Source organism: Corylus avellana, chromosome ca2, assembly GCF_901000735.1.
Source record: "Corylus avellana chromosome ca2, CavTom2PMs-1.0".
NCBI classification, from domain to species: Eukaryota; Viridiplantae; Streptophyta; class Magnoliopsida; order Fagales; family Betulaceae; genus Corylus; species Corylus avellana.
In genome coordinates this window covers 11890328-11909550 of record NC_081542.1, presented here as the reverse complement: position 1 = coordinate 11909550, position 19223 = coordinate 11890328, and the positions used below count along the sequence as shown (strand labels likewise).

At 33.6% G+C, this 19223-nt stretch overlaps 1 protein-coding gene across 1 annotated transcript; it reads right to left on the bottom strand.

Annotated features, from left to right (window-relative positions):
• Positions 1–10240: 10240 nt before the first annotated feature.
• LOC132171060 (sulfate transporter 3.1-like) lies at positions 10241–16672 on the bottom strand. The gene is made up of 12 exons (XM_059582270.1): positions 16216–16672; positions 15664–15871; positions 15186–15357; positions 14831–14896; positions 14005–14118; positions 13278–13394; positions 12764–12890; positions 12383–12669; positions 11995–12185; positions 11525–11610; positions 11309–11385; positions 10241–10624 (listed from the first exon to the last, which is right to left on the bottom strand). Exons 1-12 carry the CDS (start codon positions 16550–16552, stop codon positions 10439–10441), a joined length of 1968 nt encoding a protein of 655 aa, XP_059438253.1. The 5' UTR covers positions 16553–16672; the 3' UTR covers positions 10241–10438.
• Positions 16673–19223: the final 2551 nt, after the last annotated feature.

Here is a 19223-nt window from a genome sequence, read left to right as displayed (position 1 = left end):
TTTCCTTTCTTTTTTTTTTTCTTTCTTCCTCCTCTCATCTCATGCACATCACTCTTATTTCTCCCCCTTCCTCCTTTCTTTCATCTTCTCCCTTTCTTCTCTACACACACACGCACACATGGCCGAGAGCGAGAGTGAACGACGGTGAGATTGAGAGAGAGGAGTTGCTGCCATGAGAAGAAGAAGAAGAAAAAAAAGAGGATAGGGGAGAAATAAGAGTGATGTGTGTGAGATGAGAGGAGGAAGAAAGAAGAAAAGAAAGGAAATAAGGAAGGGGGCTGCTGCACGTGGGGCCCACCAATAAGGCTTGCCTTTTTGCATTTTTCTTTTAAAACTAAGGAGATAAGGTATCTCCAATTGCCAATGGCAGCTTGACATGTGGCATGAGATAAGATTCTCTTTCTATTTTAAAGTCTCAACTATTTAGAATTGCAAGATTTACCCATACATATAATTATTTACCACACTAGGACTTATTATCACACTTTATTATTCTAGTACCATTAACCTATTTTATTTATTGATCAATTGTTACACTAACATTATTATTAGTTAATCTCTTTATCACTTAAAACTTGTATTACATAAATATTTCATTGTTAAATAATATTGCTATTATATTATTACCTCACAAATATTATTATTATTATATCTATTATTCTAAATCATCACATGTGCAATTTATCTCATTAATTCATTGTAGGTATAATAATGTTGGTAGATGGAATAGTAAAATGGAAGGTAGAATAGTATTTGATTTTTTTCCTATAAATAGAGCTCTTCCTCTTCACAAATTTCACCACTCATCTCCATTCTCTTCCACATATTCTTCCTTCTTCTGTTTTCTACTCAGTCTTTCTTTTTTCTGAAAGTGTTTACACGAAACAGAGAGAAAAAGGGCGAGACAAAGCGTTGTAAGAAAGAAAGAACACGAGAGAGAACGGACTTGAGAAATTAGTTTCAAAAGATATACTAGTGGTGTTAGTCAGATTGGAGCAACTAGATCCTTCAAACCACTTTTTTAGCTTCAGTCTAGAAGTAAGTAAATTTACTACCCCTTCTAAAGCTACTTCATGCCATGCTATTTATACATTCTTGTATCAAACTGTAAATGATTATTTTATTTACCTGTCATGGAGATATATTGCACGCATGAAGGATTTCGAAAAGAATTATTTAGAAAGTTTCTATTTCTTTAAACGTTTTCTAAGTACAATAAGTTTATATTTGAAAAAGTTTCCATTTTTTGAGACAAGAAAGTTGAGAAATGATGATGATTATAAGAAAGAAGAATGATGATAAACCCTCCTACATGTTGCTCTAAGATGCATCAAAAGAAGTACAAAGAGAAGTACAAGAAATGAGATAAATGTCTATGAAATGAGGGTACATGTATGGAGAAGAGTATTTTTGGCCCCAAGATAAGTAAGCATGAGAGGAGTTCGGTATCGATACTCAGATGGAGGCGAAACCACTGAAGGAGGTTATGCCAGAAGGTGGTATTCCATCAACATGACCGTTGAGTGCACCAAGAAAAGAGTTAATTGGCGGTCGGGCATGGCTGAGGCCACAATTTAGTGCCATGGTCACAAGGACCTACAACCCTCGTACACAAGGGTAATAGTGTACATGGGCCCTAATATGAGAAAATGATAATAGAATTTCAACGATGATATACTATGATGATTTACAACGATGATATACTATGATGATTTACAATGATGATTTATAATGATGCATTATGATGATGATTTATAAAGATGATTTATGATGATGATCTATTACTAGATGTAATAGTACATATATGTTACGGGAGATGCAACTGTACATACATGTATTATTATGGCTGGATGTATATTTATTTGTAAAAACGATTTTCAAAACTGAGAACAATGAGTAAAACTATTTATGGTTGTGGATTTTACTTGCTGGGCCCCCTCTGGGCTCATTCAGTTTTATTTATTGTTTTCAGGTAGAAAGGACGCTGGAATAGGAGGCCGGAATGGAGGCGGAAATAATTATTAACTTTCAAAGTCTTTTCATATCAGTTATTGTAATAATATGATATTCCGCAACTAAAGTTTGATGTTTTCTAATTCCGCTTGTAATAAAATCTTTTGAAGAATCTTTTATATATTTATCGTATTCGTTAAAATCAAGTACTCTGATAGACCTTATACATCTTTGCAAAAATGTTTGTTGTAAAAGAAGAAAAGTGACAAACTCAGCCTTAACGGGCAGGAGATGTTACAATATCTATTATTCTAAATCATCCCTTGTGCAATTTATCTCATTAATTAATTTAGATTACTATGAAGTTATTAATAATAAACTTAATAATTATCTTGGACGTTACAAGAGCATTCAGTGAAGTTCTTATGGCAAGCCTCTGCACGTTTTCCATAAGGCCTCATTCGCTAGAGTGTTCGTTGGCGTCCAAACGGCTAATAATACAAAAACAAGCAAAATGCTTCGTTCCTTGCACATTCGCTAGCCATCCGAATGGATGCAGTCCATAGTAAAGCTCGAGAGCTTCGTTCGTTGGGCGTTATTCCAGAGAGCTCGGTTCGCAGGGCCGTAATGGCCGTTCTGTAATACCCCGATAAATCACCAGTCTTAAAAGATAAATGATTTACGCAAACATGACAAACATTCTTTCATAAAACAAGGTATTATGATCCAAAACCTAAACCCCTTATGAGTGACCCCAAATCTCTTGAGATTTTCCAAAACAAAACCCAAGACCATACTCTCTAACCGAACGTTCGCTAGGGGAACCACCCGAACGTTCGCCCTTAACCTAAGTACGAGCATTTGCTTGGGGGACCACCACGAGCGTCTGTTGACCAGTCTATGAGCCATTAGGTAATACCCAAACGTACAACTGAACCCTTTGATCCCTTGTGTAATAGTACATGAACGCTAGCCCCCAAAGTACCCGACAGTTCGCTGATATTCTGAAAGTAATTTTAACCCATTATCTGCCTTTTCAGAGGAGAGCACGCCCCAAGCCCCTATATAAATCCCTTCCTTTGACCCTCAGCCCCTCCTCACACCAGAAACTCTAACCTTAGAGTGATGAGTGATTTTGAAGGAGAATGAGGAAGTCTTTGTTGAGTTTTACCATCATCAAGGTATTTTCTTGTCCATTCCCGTAGCCCTCATCTTGTTCTTACTGCTTTCTTAGTATTACAAGTTTTAAAGATGCCTTGACAAGTTCTTGTACCATTTTTTTACAAAAAACTAAGAATGTTTTAAAGAGTTTTCAACCTGCCTTTTATTGCTTTAAGTTTGCATGTTAGCATGATATGTTACTTTGCATGTGTCCATTAGGAACGTAGGATGAGATGTACCACACCCTAAAAGCATAGGACCATATTTGGGCTTCTTGCCGAGAGTTTTTACTCTCTGGCCGAATGTTCACCCTCGAGGCCGAGTGTTCCCCTAGAGAGTAGGACACATGCCCAGAAACCTGAATGTGCGAGATTAGGGTTTCGACGACCCCCTTTCGTTAGATAGAACTTATTATGTCTCGCGAGGATTTCTCTAGTGCTGCATATAACAATGTGTCGTATTTCGTTATAGCAGGAATTTGTGATGTCGGAGGACTCAAGCGAGCGCATGAGGTAAGTAAACACTTACGACTGCTTTCTTTAAAAATGTGTGATATGTCAACTGACTAATCACGCCTATGATATGTGTATGCCTATATTTTTGAATAACTTGGTAACTGCCTTAATAACTAGTTGATAAGATGCATCGTATGACATGGCACATCGGTACGTATAGTGTAATGGCCATGGGCTTACTATATAAATTTGATTATATAGTCAAACGTGTGTGTGGATGTGATATATGGGCCTTGGGTCCATTGGTTATTTCGTGACTGGTGCAACCTTAATTGCTGGGTCACTACAGAACGTACATCATTAGTAGCGTAGGCCACCCAAAGTCGGACTCGGTCGGGTTGCTAGTGTTATGGACGGTAGCGGACAATGGCCGAGACACCGGCATTGTATTACTAGTCCCTTAGGACAGCACTAACCCTGCTGATAAGGGGTAATATCTCGGGTAAACCATATATAATAGTTATGACATAATAAAGCATTAATTTTCTGCATTAAAACTTTAGGTGATTACCGCTGGAAGTACACCCATTTCCTTCAACAAAACGATATTTTTATGGTGTATTAACAGAGACAACACCTTTTTCAAATCTTTGTCAAAATTGCACGTTTATTTCTGCTCAATAAAAACTGGCTCATGTCGTACCCAATTGTAAGGTTTACTTACCAAGTCTTTAGACTTATGTGGTTATTGTATCTTGATAATGATTAGAGGGGCAGTTCCCCAGTTAGCTACCAGTTATCTATATTGGAGTAATTTCCAGTAACCCTACCAGACTAGTAGAGGTCAAATTTTGGGGCGTTATATGTTCGTTGAGGGTTTGGACGAGAGATGTATGAAAAGAAGTTTAACCTAGCCGCGTCTGAACGAGTATCAAGTATGTCCGAACAAAAGCTCTTAGTTGCCGTTTTAGGGGTTTTCCAACTTCATCTTGGATTTCTATATAACCCTAGATGCGTTTGAACGGGATCTTCAGACGTCCGAAAGCCCCCTTGGTTTTTCCATATTAGGGGTTCTCCTTTTCAGCAAGGAAACCTAATTCTTAGTTGCCTATAAATATGGGACAAAGTTTTCCTCCAAACTGGGTTGGAGGAAATTCTTCCAACCTAATCTATAAAAATGACATGTGCTGGGATGTGTTGAATTTCAAAGTGAGTTGCAAAGCATAGAAAAATAAGAGTAAAGCGTCGTTTAGACGTTCTGCATGTACAGTCTGGAGTGATAGTGCTGCACATTGGATTTTAGGTCCTTTTATTTTATTTGTTAAAGTTTAATGTTTAGCACTTTATATGTGAAATTGATTTTCATAGTCATGAGTAGCCCAACAAGGGTTGAGGATGAAGCCTCATTAATAAGTAGCAAATATATGTTTATGTGATTTGATATTTTTTTTTTGAATATATGAGCTTTGATGTTTAAATGTTCTTTCTTCAATTTAATTAACAAGATAAGTCTTGGATATGAGTTCAATCATATTTTTCTCATGATTCGGGACAATTTCCATTAATTAATTGCTTGGATTTTCATTTCAAAATATTAAAATTGGATATCCATTATGATTTGTTTTATAAATGGATACATTGAATGATTTTATTTGATTTTTTTAAGCGGAGAAGAACATGCATAGGATTTTTATAGAGCCTTAATGTGAATATTATCCATGGCAACGTGATGAAAATCAAGATTGTTTTGAAGAAAGTTTCAGAAAAAAAATTTGATGACCATAAATATATTTTGTTATGAATTGATGAGCGTAGATTCCTAAACCTTAGTAATTTGTCACTTGGTAAATTTTATCTTTTGATTATTTTGGTTTATTTATTGCATATTTTAACAATCAAATTTAGTTTAATTAAAAATCACCCATTTTTCTAACTAGATTAAGATTTAATAGGTTTAGATCTATTTGGTTTTCTGAATTAATCCAATTCCTTATGGGTTCAACTTTGCACTTGCAAACCTATATTTCAAAACGATTTGCACATTCATGAGTTACAATAAAATTTCACAACAGTTTGTCTTCATTTTGCATGATTGATTGATATTAAAATTTGTTTCAAAATACCTCACTTAACAATTAGTTGTTGGTGAAAGTAGTAGTAAAATTGCAAATTCTTGGGTTGTGAAAATTGATTGATCTTCGTTTGGTGACTCTTGAACAATAGTTGTGGGGAATAATTTTGTACTACAAGCCCATCAGATTTTTGGCCTCAAGGCCAATAACAGGCCAACAAAGTTATTAATTAAACTTAGGAAATACAATTCAAGTGGGGTTCTATTGAAAGAATCTGGGTCAAGAGTCCTACTCAAAGTCTAAATTGGAGTAGGAGCCTAAGTCCAATTCCAGCTCTCAGGACTCCCAAATCAATTCAAAGAAGATGATCCTGTTCAAGTCTATCTTAACTCCTCAGCCTATAAATAGGCCCCTATACTAGGTATAAATCTCATACTCAAGAATACTGAAATACACTCTCAAACTCAAGTAGATTGAATTGTTGAGTTTTGTGCATCATCTTCTCCACGGAACTGATTTAAGCATCGAAGTTTTCCCGGTGTAGACGCCGGCGATTCTTTTGACGCTCTTGTTATTTTGTAGCAATTTTGGGAACGCGAAGAACATATTGTAGATCTAAGAACAAGCAGTCCACACCGTGTCAAAAACTGTTCTAACAGTAGTAGTTTTGAATTTTTGGCGTGGTCCTCTACATGCATCAATCAATAATGTATTCTTGCACCGAAGAAAGTTTTACGATGCTTTGTATATTAGTAATGCCCTCTTATTTGCAGCATAATAAAAGTAAGATGTAATCATGAAAGTAAAAATAAAGGTAAGGAGGAAAAAAGGAAACAAAGAAAAGAGAAGATGATTTATTTTTTATTGGGAAAAATTCACTTTAACCTCCTAAAATTTGTGGTGTTTTTCAATTTGAACCCCAATATTTAAAAATTTGCAATGTACCCCCTAATGATTCAAAAATTTGCAATTAACACCCTCCATTACTAATTGCTGTCTAAGTACACAGAAATTGCCGGCATAAGATTAGGTGAGCGGCATCTGCTCCTTTTGTTTTTCACTCCAACACCTACACGACACTCAAAAGGGGTTCAAAAGGGGTTGACGAGAAAAAAATCAAAACATGCGTTGGGTTTTAATGAGGGGCAATTACGTCATTTCACTAGGTATGTTGGGTGCAAAATTGGAAGACGCAGCATAAAAATCTCATGTGTGAGACGCATGTGATGCCATTTCCGTCTACTTAGACGGCAATTAGTAACGGAGGATGTTAATTACAAATTTTTGAAACATTAAGGGAATACATTACAAATTTTTAAACATTAGGGTTCAAATTGAAAAACACCTCAAACTTCAGAGGTGTAAAGTGAATTTTTCCCTTTTTTATTTTTAGCTAATAGAATGTAATGGAAAAAATAAAAAATAAAAACATAAAAAAAACTAACATAAAATTCTCATTGATATATTTAAAATTGCATAATTGAACAATGTTGTATTGTAATTAATTTAAATAATAGCTTTAATTATAAAATAAGAAGAAGGAAAACATAAGTATAAAAACATAAATTTTGTGGAAATAAAAACCAACATTTATTTTTCTTTTTATCTTCTTTCATTGTATAAGCAATCAAAGGACAATAAAACTAAACTTTTACACTTTGTTTATTGTTTAGTTGAATCACACACAACAGCAAGGCAAATAAACTTAATAAGAGAAGATATGAATGAAAAATATGTGTTCAACATGATAGTGGTAATTAAATCATCACTTTTCCTAAAATTTAAGTTGATAAGAAGAGGTAAATTTAATCATTTAATCAACACTTTAACACTACCATTTACGTGTGGGCTCAAACTCCATTTTAATGAGTGAGGTTCAACAGATGAAATATTTAATTGGAATTGGGGGGGGAGGGGTGGATTGACAGAGTCAAAATTTGATATCAGGACCTTTGGCTCTGATACAATGTTATATCAGCAGTTATCCCAAAAGCTTAAGCTGATAGGAAGATGTAAATTTAATCACTTAATCAACACTTTAATAGATAGTAAATAAATCATGTAACCATATGTGTATTTTGGTATAGAAAAATAATAAGATAGTAGAAAGGATTTCATGAAGACAAACAAAAAGATACACTTGCACTACAAAATTTGAATCCAATGCCACTTATACAAGATATTTTTCCTATAGCTCATTAATTCATTTGGTGATCACAAATTAATATAGGCATGTGAGTTAGATACACAATTCATGTTTAACACTATTAACCTTGAAACACCCAATAGTTCCTTCTCCTCGTAGAATCTGATTTTTGATCATAGGCATTTGATAAAATAGTTGGAATCATGATGTTGTAGCCAGCAAATTGAGTGGCATGGTATACATGAATGTAGGAGTTGTTCCTTATTATTGGTGGAAGTTCATAGCTAGAGTTGGGTTCAACTTTGATTCATGTTTGACTTGTTGGTTAGTTTGTTTTCAGTAAAGAAAATATCATGAAGACAAATAAAAAGATAAACTTACACTGCAAAATTTGAATTCAATGTCACATATATATAAGATATTTTTCCTACAAGGCTTAATTTATTATTATTATTTTTTCGATACTTTTTTCCATTAACAAGAAGGAAAAAAGAAAAGAAAAAGAAACAAAGCAAAGAGTCAATTCAAAAGGACAACCCAACATTTATATATAAAATTTTACCTATCTCATACACCAAAGAACATGTTCAAATATAGAACATAAGATTCAATAAAACCCAGAAGCTAGACAATCTGTACACCAAATTATATATTCAAACATAGATTACAATATTAAATATAATTCTCCTTTCTTTTACACCATTAAGTTAGGAACCGAATAGAACTCAAAACGCAATCCATAATAAGCACACAATCCCAGATTTAGAGACGAGAGCAAATCTTTTCAAGCAAACAAAACATAAACAACGCCAAAAAAAAGTATGGTTTGATTCAAGTGAACTGGATATTCACACAAATACAAAGTATTTACTTAGTTGAAATGAAAATTCAGGAATGACAACAAGAAAAGATAGTGCTTAGATTGAGTCTTGTTATACTATTATATTAATTTTCTTAGAAATATAATAAGACACTAATAACCTATATTCAAAGAATTGAGTAACAAAAATATTTTGAGCTATAATAATATAATTTTTTTAATACCGCAGTGGTGTATAATATTAATTTGGTTGCTGAGCATTTCAAGAACTTTTCTACATCTTCCCCAAACAAATATGCGACTAATGAACCACTTGCATCATGTAATTTCACTTCCACTTGACGTCTAAAATCAAATAATGAAATATAGAAGAAAAATTTTAGGGAGATTGTTGTTAAAAGTATTAATTTTTTTTCATTTCATATTTCTAAGTTACAGAAAAGTCATATATAAGTAGATTGTGTATATTGTGGTTGTGCAACAACATTAGTACTTCTGTTACATTTGCTTTAGGCCATGTACCAAAAAGGTTGTTGCACGTTTGATTGTTTTTGCATTGATTGTTTGTTGTTCATAATTTTGATGCAATTGTCTTTTACAAGAATGTAAATATAGGAAATTGATTATATATGGGTTTGTAAGAATGAATGTCTAAGATATTATGTATTTTGGTATGATTAATTGACAGAACAAATGTGTTATCATTTTAGCTAATTTTGGTATTACAACAATTTGTGTAATAGTTATGTTGGATGTCACCGTTGATCTTGATGAAGCTTTTAGGTAGGATTTGTTTTGAATTATTTCGTACACCCTTTGATTTGTTGGCGGGAAAGAAAGCGTTTGTATTTGTGTGTTTTTCTCGGAGGTTGTTGGTGTGAAAAGAAAGGTACGAGGGGGAGTGGAGCTTAAAATATATAGAAAATATTTCACCATAAAATCTAAAAAAACTAATAAACAGAATAAAAACCTAATGACCAAAATCAATGAGACAATAAATTACTCAGAAATAAAGGCAAAAAAATTGAAATATTAAGCAAGAAAAAACATGAACTGTAGAGAAAAATGTTGGGCTTACCGTGGATGATTGTAGATGAGGAGAGAAATGAAAAGTACTTATGCAAGGAAGATCAAAAAGTTTACTCGGCTCGTATACAACAATTTACTCCATGAATTTCCTATGTTGGTAAGCTGTTAAGCAAACAAAGTAGCTCACAAACAAACTTGGGCTCGGTTCGACTAGTTTTGATTCAGTCTTAAGTTGTTTAATAAATGAGTTGACCGTGAACAGAAAATTAGTTTATATTATTAAACAAGCTGTACTTGTATAAAGTCAGGTATACTTGTATAAGCTCGTATCAACTTGTCTAACTTCATTTTTATTATTTTTTTAGTCTTATTTTAATTTTGTAATAAGAAAATTTTAAGTAAAAAAAAAAAAAAAAAATGAACCGAGCTTAAACATTTGATACTCAGCTTTGACTGTAGCCCTTCTTGCACATATGTCACGAGTTTATTATAATAAAAAACAGTATAAAGTGTTTATCTTACGCCGAAATTCTTGTCATATGAAAATATTTCATGTATGCCATATATATATATATATATATATAGATTATAGATTATAGATTATACAACTTACATAGATAATGTTGGAATGGGAAAAATACATCCAACTCAATTATGCATTGAAGCTAATTATGGGACTCATGTTTTGTGATTCAACGAGTCTAATGTGTTGCTTTCTCATTTATAAATTCACATGCAACACAACCGAATTTAGTTAATTATGAAATTTAGCCACTCCTAGAGGTTCTACTTCATGAGTAGCTCAGACACTGTTCCATGCCTCTGGTTCAGCTTTCTCGAGGTTGGGTTTGCATGTATGAAGCATGTAGGTGCATGCTCCAACGGCCTCCCCAACCGTCAAATAGATCCAATTTTGGCCTATGTTTTCGATGAACTGGGATTTGTTCAACTTCTTCATCACCTCACCCCCAGGGTTGGCCAATACAAGCTGAATAGATCGATGGGAGGAAGAAGCATTAATAAGCATTGGAAATAAGAAGGGGAAATTAACTTCAGAAAACTTTCATGAACTTCTAAAGAAGCGTTTTGACATTACCTCTCAATATTTAAAAACTTTCAATTTAGAGTATCAAACTTTCAATTTTTTGCAATGTTCTTCCATTAAGATTTTCCGTTAAATCATGTCAAAAATTTCAAAATACCACAGGTTTTTGTAAAAAGTAAAATAAAAATTTGCAAAGATTTAAGCATTGGTCAGGATTTAATAGAATTTGCAAAAATACCTATGCCCGAATCTTTGCAATTTTTTTTTATTATAAAAAAACATGGGTATTTCGGAAATTTTGAGAAGATTTAACGGAAAATCGTAACAGATGGTAGACGTTACAAAATATTGAAAGTTCGATAACTTAAATTGAGAGTTTTTGTACATTAGAGAGATAATTTCAAAACGTGTAGATGTTTAGAGGGGTTTGTGAAGTTTTCCCTAAATAAGAAAATAGCCGGCAAGAGAATCACATGTGTAAGAGAAATGCTTATTTGTATTCTGATGTCTATCGCGTGTACATTTTAGTTGATATAGTGTGCCAACTAAGTGAAAATGTACACGAGATGAACGCCAAAATGCAAAGAACCATTTCTCTTAAAATAAAAATCGAGAGAAAGAACCTACCTTGAGACCTCTTCTATCAATAGTCTTCGTGAGCTCTTCAAGCATGCTGATTCCGCTCGTATCAATGTTACCAACAGCTGCCAACGTGAATAATTGCATGTTAGAGTTACAAATTTGGAAATATTTCCATTTAAAAAAAAAAAAAAAAAAAACTAATTAATTATTGCATCATTTCTTTCTATTATATATTAATTTCCAAATCCATCGATCACTTACAACTCATATCCAGTATAACATACTGTAAGCTGGTTTCCCCTGAAGATTTTATTCTGTCTTCCTCTTCATCAATCCACCTTGCAATCCTATACATACAAAATTTAAAAATCAATTACTTGAGAAAATTATAAGTAAAAATTAACTATTGGCTAAAGTTTGTCAAGGCACATGAGTGCATCAAACCTTTTATTATTATTATTTATTATTAATGTTAGACATGTGTATTTGCTATATGTAATTATTAGCATATTATAGTAAAAAAAATCATGAATTTCAACATATCATTTTAAAGGGTCTTTCAAAAATATTTTAAAAATAAAAAAATATTAGGTGTAGAAATGGGTTTTATTAGGCTTGTAAAAGTATTTTAGGCACTACTGGCTCTATGTTAAGAGAAGGCCTTATTTGTATTTTTCCCTAATTAGTAATTAATTAGTATATATATAGTGATAAAGATTTAGTAGTTTTACCTCTCTCTTAAGTAGCTCGAATTGGCAAAGTAAATGGGAGAATCAATTTCAAGAATGAGAATTCCGGGTACATTGTTGGCATTTGGGTATTGTTCAAGGCTTCGGTAAATCATGGAATTGGGAATGTTTCCAAGAGCCAAGGTCTTTGGCCTGGCAATGAACAGAAGCACCCTCAGCAAAGATATGGCAACCTGCAACATTTGAACATAAAGAAAGTTTAGTTATTAAGCGGTTCTTATAAATATGTGAGAGAGCTCTTTTCGAGGTTCATCTGCCCGAGAAGACTTCAGGAAGTCCGCCCTTCTGTTTGGAAAAATGGGGTCTATAAACGCTCTTTTACATTCAGACAACAAATTGTTGAAGATTTAAGAATATTTTTGGTTCATACCGCTACGACAAGGCCGATTTCGACACTGCCGAAAACGACGCCGATGTATGCACTCATGCACACGACAAAGTCGAATTTATCAATCTTCCAGAGATGCACGGCGGCTTCGTAGTCGATGAGGCCGAGCATGGCGGATATGATTATGGCCGCCAGCACCACAATTGGAGTGTAATGGAACAAGGGTATCAGGAATAACAACGTAAACATGATAGCAATTGCCATGACAATGTTTGATACTGCTGTCTTGCATCCTGCATTGTAATTTACTGCTGATCTCGAAAATGGCCCTGAAAGAAAAAAAATTATATATAAATTAGCAAATTAAAAGAATGATATATGGGGGATTTTGCTGAATAATTGTTCATATTTATTCATATATACCTGTAGTAAGGTAGCAAGAGGAGAAAGAACCAGCAATGTTCATCATCCCAAAAGCAATCATTTCTTTGTTCCCATCAATATGGTAATTCTTGAACATGGCAAAGCTTCTACCTACTGCTATTCCTTCCTGCACATAGCCATTAACATTCCCTTCTTCATATGAGTTTATCTTAAAACTCATTGTGATGAGCCTTTTATATCAATTAATTTATTCCATCAAATTACATCTATTTTTCTAATGGAGTTCATGTAAAATTATAATTTCACCTCATAAATTAAAAAATTAAAAACTCCTGTTCTTTTTTTTTTTTTTAAAAAAAAAAATTAATTTTTGCTTTGTTTTTTGTTATTTTACTTTTTCTAAAATAAAATGAAATGATGAATTTGATTTAAAAAAAAAGAAGCTAATTTTCTAATAGAATGTTCTAATTAATGGCGAAATATTTAGTTCCAATTGATAAAAGGAATTCGAAATAAAATGACTTAAGTTTGATGAGAAAGGAAAGGTGCTTACAGCGAGAGCTATGACGCCAGTGATGATGCCAGTTTTAATAGCTATCGTCAGATAAGGAGACACAAATATTAGATCTCCGAACGACGGTGGATTGAGCCCCTCCTTCAAGTGTCCTATCTGAACAAGTATACAGTAGCACGCACCATATCAGACCTCTTCAGCATTCACACAAAACACAAAAAAAAAAAAAAAAGAAAAAAAAAAAAGGTGACCGTCCAATCAGATCTAGCCATCATGGGGATTGGGCAAAGCATGGGAAATAATGGGACCCACTCAAAATGTCCAAAAGCGAATATTATTGGTGGGCCCCACTGCTTGGTTGTTATAAACGACAAGACCGCTGGAGCAATTATAGAAAGATGGACGACAGAATCCACAACTATACCCGCGCTTTTATTACATCGACATAATTTTTTTACTTTTGTTTTTTTAATCAATGCAATCCTTATTATGGCGATGATGGTAAGTTTTGGTTGTCGTAGCAAATGGTCCTTTTTTTTTTTTGGTTCTTTTTTTTTTCTAATATTGATGGGATGTTGTTAATTTATTGCTTGCTGTGTCTTGTTTTCTTGTGTTAATTGATGTATTTAAGATTAATCATACTTGCGGTGGTCCAAACCTGATGCTCTATTGGACTGTCTTGCACCAGCATGTCAGAATTGCTGGTGTGTTTTTTAGCCTGTGAGAGAGAGAAAGAGAGAGAGATAGCATGTATCGGGGTTCTTACCACTTCAACGCCGTGTTTCTCGGCATGGGTGAGATAAACAAGAAGGCTTCCCAAGATGACTGACGTCAAAGGAGCCATCGCTGATACCCAAAAGAACTTTGGCTTCCTCTTGCTCTGCATGTTATGCAAACATAAATTAATAATTCTTTTGTTGAAAATAACCCCTCAAATCTAATCCTAAAAACAATATCTTACTATTTATATGTATACAACCTTATCTTTGATTGGTTTTTTTTTGGTCACGAGGAAAAAATGGACAAAATTTAAAAAAAAAATAGTTAAACTGAAGCCAAGTACATGTATGATATATATATATATATATATACACACACGAGTCAATCACCTTTGGAGTTAAGTTTGCATAACTTAATTTGGAGTGGGAGCAGGTTAATTAAGTTTGAAATTAATAAGACTCTTTGACACATAACATTAACAAATATAAAAAAGATGGACGGTGATTCGGACAGAATGATGAAAAAAAAGAAAAAAGAAGAAAGGTAGATGCTAATAGAGAGAATTCAGGAAAGCATGCAGCCCAAAAAGTGAAAAGATTTTTATTAGAAAAACAAGCAAGTGATGGGCTCTTTCTGAATATACCATTTTGTCTTAATTGGGTCATGATTTATTTAGTTATGGTGGTATTGGTAAGACTTTTATGAGAATAAGCATCTCAAAAGAAAAACAAAAAAGAAGAAGAAGAAGAAGAAGAAGGAGGAGGAGGAGGTTGTTTTCGATCATGAAAATATGGGTTAGATTAGGGTATAAAATATTCATTCAACTAATTAAAGAAAAAAAGAAGAAGACAATACGGATTAGATTCACTTACGAAGTGTTTGGTGCTGATAAGAAAGAAAAGGAAACAACATCCCAGCACACCGCTTTCCCACCTCCACTGTGATTTCCACCAATCATCATCACATTAGATAATAGTAGAAAAGAAAAAAAGAAGAAGAAAATTGTTCCCAGAGAATGATGTTGTATAAAATTATAAATATTAAGCAAAGAATATATCCATGGCCATTTATTTTAAAATTATAAGTATTTGAAAAAGAAAATGGCGAATTTAATTATTGAAAATCCATTTTAATTACTACAGTATTTCTTAAATAAATAAAAAATGCAAACAAATGGGATAATTTAATAAATGGTTAAAGAAGGGAAAAAAGAGGATAGTTACGTACCATATGTGTTTGGCCAAAGACCGAACGCATCACTGACACAAGATCTGTCCCATGGGTGAAATGTTCAAGACCAAGGATCCCTTTCAGCTGTTGCAGGCACACCACAGTGGCTGCTCCTGCCATGAACCCTACTATGGTTGCATGTGATAGCAAATCCACGATAAACCCTAGCCTGTGGTCAAGTTTCACATCATTTTTAGAAAATTTAACTAATAAATTCCCAACACAAAATATAATTAACTAAACCATAAAACTAACAAAGGGATAAAATAATTATAGGTAGGTGTTTATGCAAAGCTCAAAGCAATAGATCGATGAATCATAGTATGTGGATCGTGGTTAAAAGAGAATCTGATCAAATAAGAAAAGAGAAGTTTTTTATACTTAACAATATTATAATATTGTTTTTTCTGTTCATGTATTCTTGTTCTTCTTCTTTTTTTGTTAATTTTCTGATGAGTTTTGCAATAATGCTAACCTTAATAAGCCTAAAGAAGCCTGAAAAACTCCGGCGAAGAATGTTGCTGTGAAAGCAAGGTGAAGATAGAGCTTAGGATTTTCATTAGCATTAACTTCATTCCCCAGCATTGAAGCCGTGAGAAGTGATGCAACAGCAACAGTCCCCACAGCCAAATCTCTCGAGCTGCCCATGATCGCATAAACCAATGGCGGAACGAAGCTCGAATCTGCATTATTTTAAACAATCACAAAAACCCATTAAAGATTTACTCGTAATTAATGAACCCTTTTGTATATATTTTGTGGGATTGAGATCCCGTTTAAATTTGAGATTTTCAAATTCATAAATTTCAGCGGTTTATCTCATCTAAACGTCTAAAATAAGTCATGTTTTAGCATTTAATAATGAAATATGACTTATTAAATTTGTTGAGAATATCTTCTTCATTAAATACTGAAATATGTTATTTTAGACGCTTAAATGAGATAAACGACTGATATTTATAAATTTTAAAAAAATTATAGGAATCTCAATCCATATATATTTTATGTTGACAAAGTAGTAGCTCACATAGGCCAAGAATTGGAGGCAAGTTGGCGAGCTTTGCATAGCTGATCCCCTGAGGGATAGCCAAGCTGGCGATGGTGATGCCAGCAATAAGGTCAGATTTCAAGAACTCCAACGTATATCTTGGCGCCCATTCCAGAATGGGGAAAAAGTACTTGAGTCCAAGCACGAATTTGACCGACGGCGGCTGCTTCTTGAACTGCCTGAGAGGGTCATCGGGAAAGAAAGTCTCTTTGAGAGAGTTCTTCAGAGACTTCACGAAGGGCTGCGGGGGAGGGATTGCCACACGGTGCAAGCGCTCCACGCTGCTGGAAGGGTAGACCGGGTCGGCGTTGCCCATGGAAATGCTAATTGTGCTGAAGAATTTGAAGGAAGGAGAGAAAGGTGATGGTGGTGGTGGTTGTAATGGAGTGGAGGAGAGGAGGAAAGGAGAGAGGGTGTGCAGCTTAGTAAGACTTGTATGGTCTTTAATACAAGTGGGGAATTGTGTGGGATTATTATTCTTTATAATTTTAGTGCGTGAGGGTCCCATGTACAAGAATATACATGTGTAACAGGACACGTTAGCTTCATTGCCTTTTCACTACAATTTCCTTTTTTTTTTTTTTTAGCATCAGCCCACCTTGAGACTTTTCTCGAGCTTCATTTTTTTTCTCTCCCTATCTAACAAATTAAAGGAGGAAAAATCTTGGAGGTTCACGTATTATATATATATTAATTGTTGTACACCTTGAAACGTGGTCCAGTTCCATTGGATGGTTTTGAAGCGACACCAAGCTTGATACGTGGCTATATATTGGGTTTTAGGGTTTGTGAGGGTTAATTTTGATTAAAATAAAATCATATCTAATCCTTATGTTTTCATCTGATTTGAATTTAGTCATTGAGTTTTAAGTTTTAAGTATACAATTCTTAGGTTTTGTCCAACCTTAAAATTAGTATTTCTATCACTTTATTATCAAAGTTAATGGTTTATTATCTGCTACATGTCTCATTTGACACTTTATAAATACTCTAATGCAATGATGTGACACTCTAATACAATGTCACGTCACAAGTGTTAAGTCATTCATAAAAAAAAAAATTAAAAAATTAAAAAAAAAAAATCAATATGACACATAGATGTGTCAAATGAGACACATTTGATAGATGGCGAACTATTGATTTTAACAATAAAGTGATAGAGAAACCTATTTTAAAATTGGGCAAAACTTAAGGACCTCACTCTTGAAATAAAAAACCCTAGGACTAAATCTAAATCAAATAAAAACCTAAGATCTAAATATGATTTTTCCCTTAATTTTAATTGAGATAAAATCATATCGATTCAAACTACTTCCTAGCAAAATATTGAGGCTGCCAACTTATGCTTAAAATGACTCGACATTATCCAGTTAATGGGTTAATTGAATTTTAGATTCAAGAATAATGCTACTGGTAGGTTTGACTTACGCACTCTTCCTCATGTGTTAATTAATGTGGTGGCACCGTGTTAGGCTATCATGCTAGGCACAACCACTCTGAATAGCTCATCGGGGATGGTCATTACTCTCTACTATACGCATTTGAAAATTATCAGTTTCAAAAGTTTAATGAGAGCTCGACGGGAGTGATTGACCACCCCTTAACTTCAAAGAAAATGACTAGCCCTAAGAATGACTGGGGGTGGTGATCTCACCATCCTCAAGTATTCCGGGCGCGCAATTTGTTTTGGACACCACTGCTACATTAGCAGGTGCTAGGTGTACATGATTTTTAAGTAGGTATGGCTAGCGTTTTTCTTTGTTTCAAACCTAGCAACCTACTATGTTGGTATTCCATTAAAAACACTTTAGCTTAAAATTGTCTTTGTAGACCACTAGCATATATCTCAAATCTTTTACTCGCATGCAGCAGATTCGTGGGCGATTTCCCCACGTAATAAGATTTCCACCGACAATGTTTGACATATATACCCCTTCATCCTTGAGATGTTAAGAGCACACTGGCTAATTAAACGTATCTTTGGAACACATGCTTTTCCATTATTTTACTAACTAAAAAGGTGCCTTAATTCTTGATGGTGATTAAATAATTAGGTTATGTTTGTTAATGTATTTTGGATGGACTTTTTGCATTTAATTTGGAAATTCTAAAGTTGGCTTCGAATCTAGATACCTATAACGAGAATATGTAAGCCACTCATAAGTTGGAATAGTTGAGATGTTAAGAATATATTTGATATTATTTTAGGTTATTTATTACCTTAAAAGTCACTATTGTGTCACTTCATGAATGAGGTGGCTTTTAAAATCACCATTTAATCAAAATTCAATAATGATCAGTCACAAGCCCAATAGAGATTTTAGAAACCGCATCATTTTTAGAGTGACATAAGAGGGACATAAGAATGACTTCTAGCATTACTCGGGTTTCTTGTCTACTACTCATTCTTTCTCTATAAATAGAGAGTTATGTAACATGGTTTAATATATAATTCATGAATATAGTAAAGATATAGACCTAAACTTTGTTTATGCTTCCGCTCTCTTTTGTCTCCCCTTTCTTTCATCTTCAATATATTTAATAATATATTTAACATAGACTATAAAACAGAAAGAGATAAATGCAATGTCTCCGGATATACCAAATAGTGAGACTTCATTAGTTTTTGTTTGTTTGTTAAGATTATTGGTCTATCTTAATTCTTAGGGATGACATGAACAACTTGGAGAAAGATCCTCTCCATTTCAATTCCAGATCATTATATTTAAAAGGGTAAAACTGCCATTTCACTTTTTGTGGACAATTTTACCTTTCAAATCTCAATGACCGACTTGAAATGGAGAGGATCCGTTTCCGAACAACTTGGCTTAGGCCTAAATTCAATAACTTCTATAAAATGTAAAATAAATATCAATAAAGTGCAATTGAGTAATATTAATTAAGAATAAAGTTACTTACAAATTGATGCAACTGTTCATAATTAGTAAAACAATATGACTTTTCAATTTCTCTTAATATTTTAATAA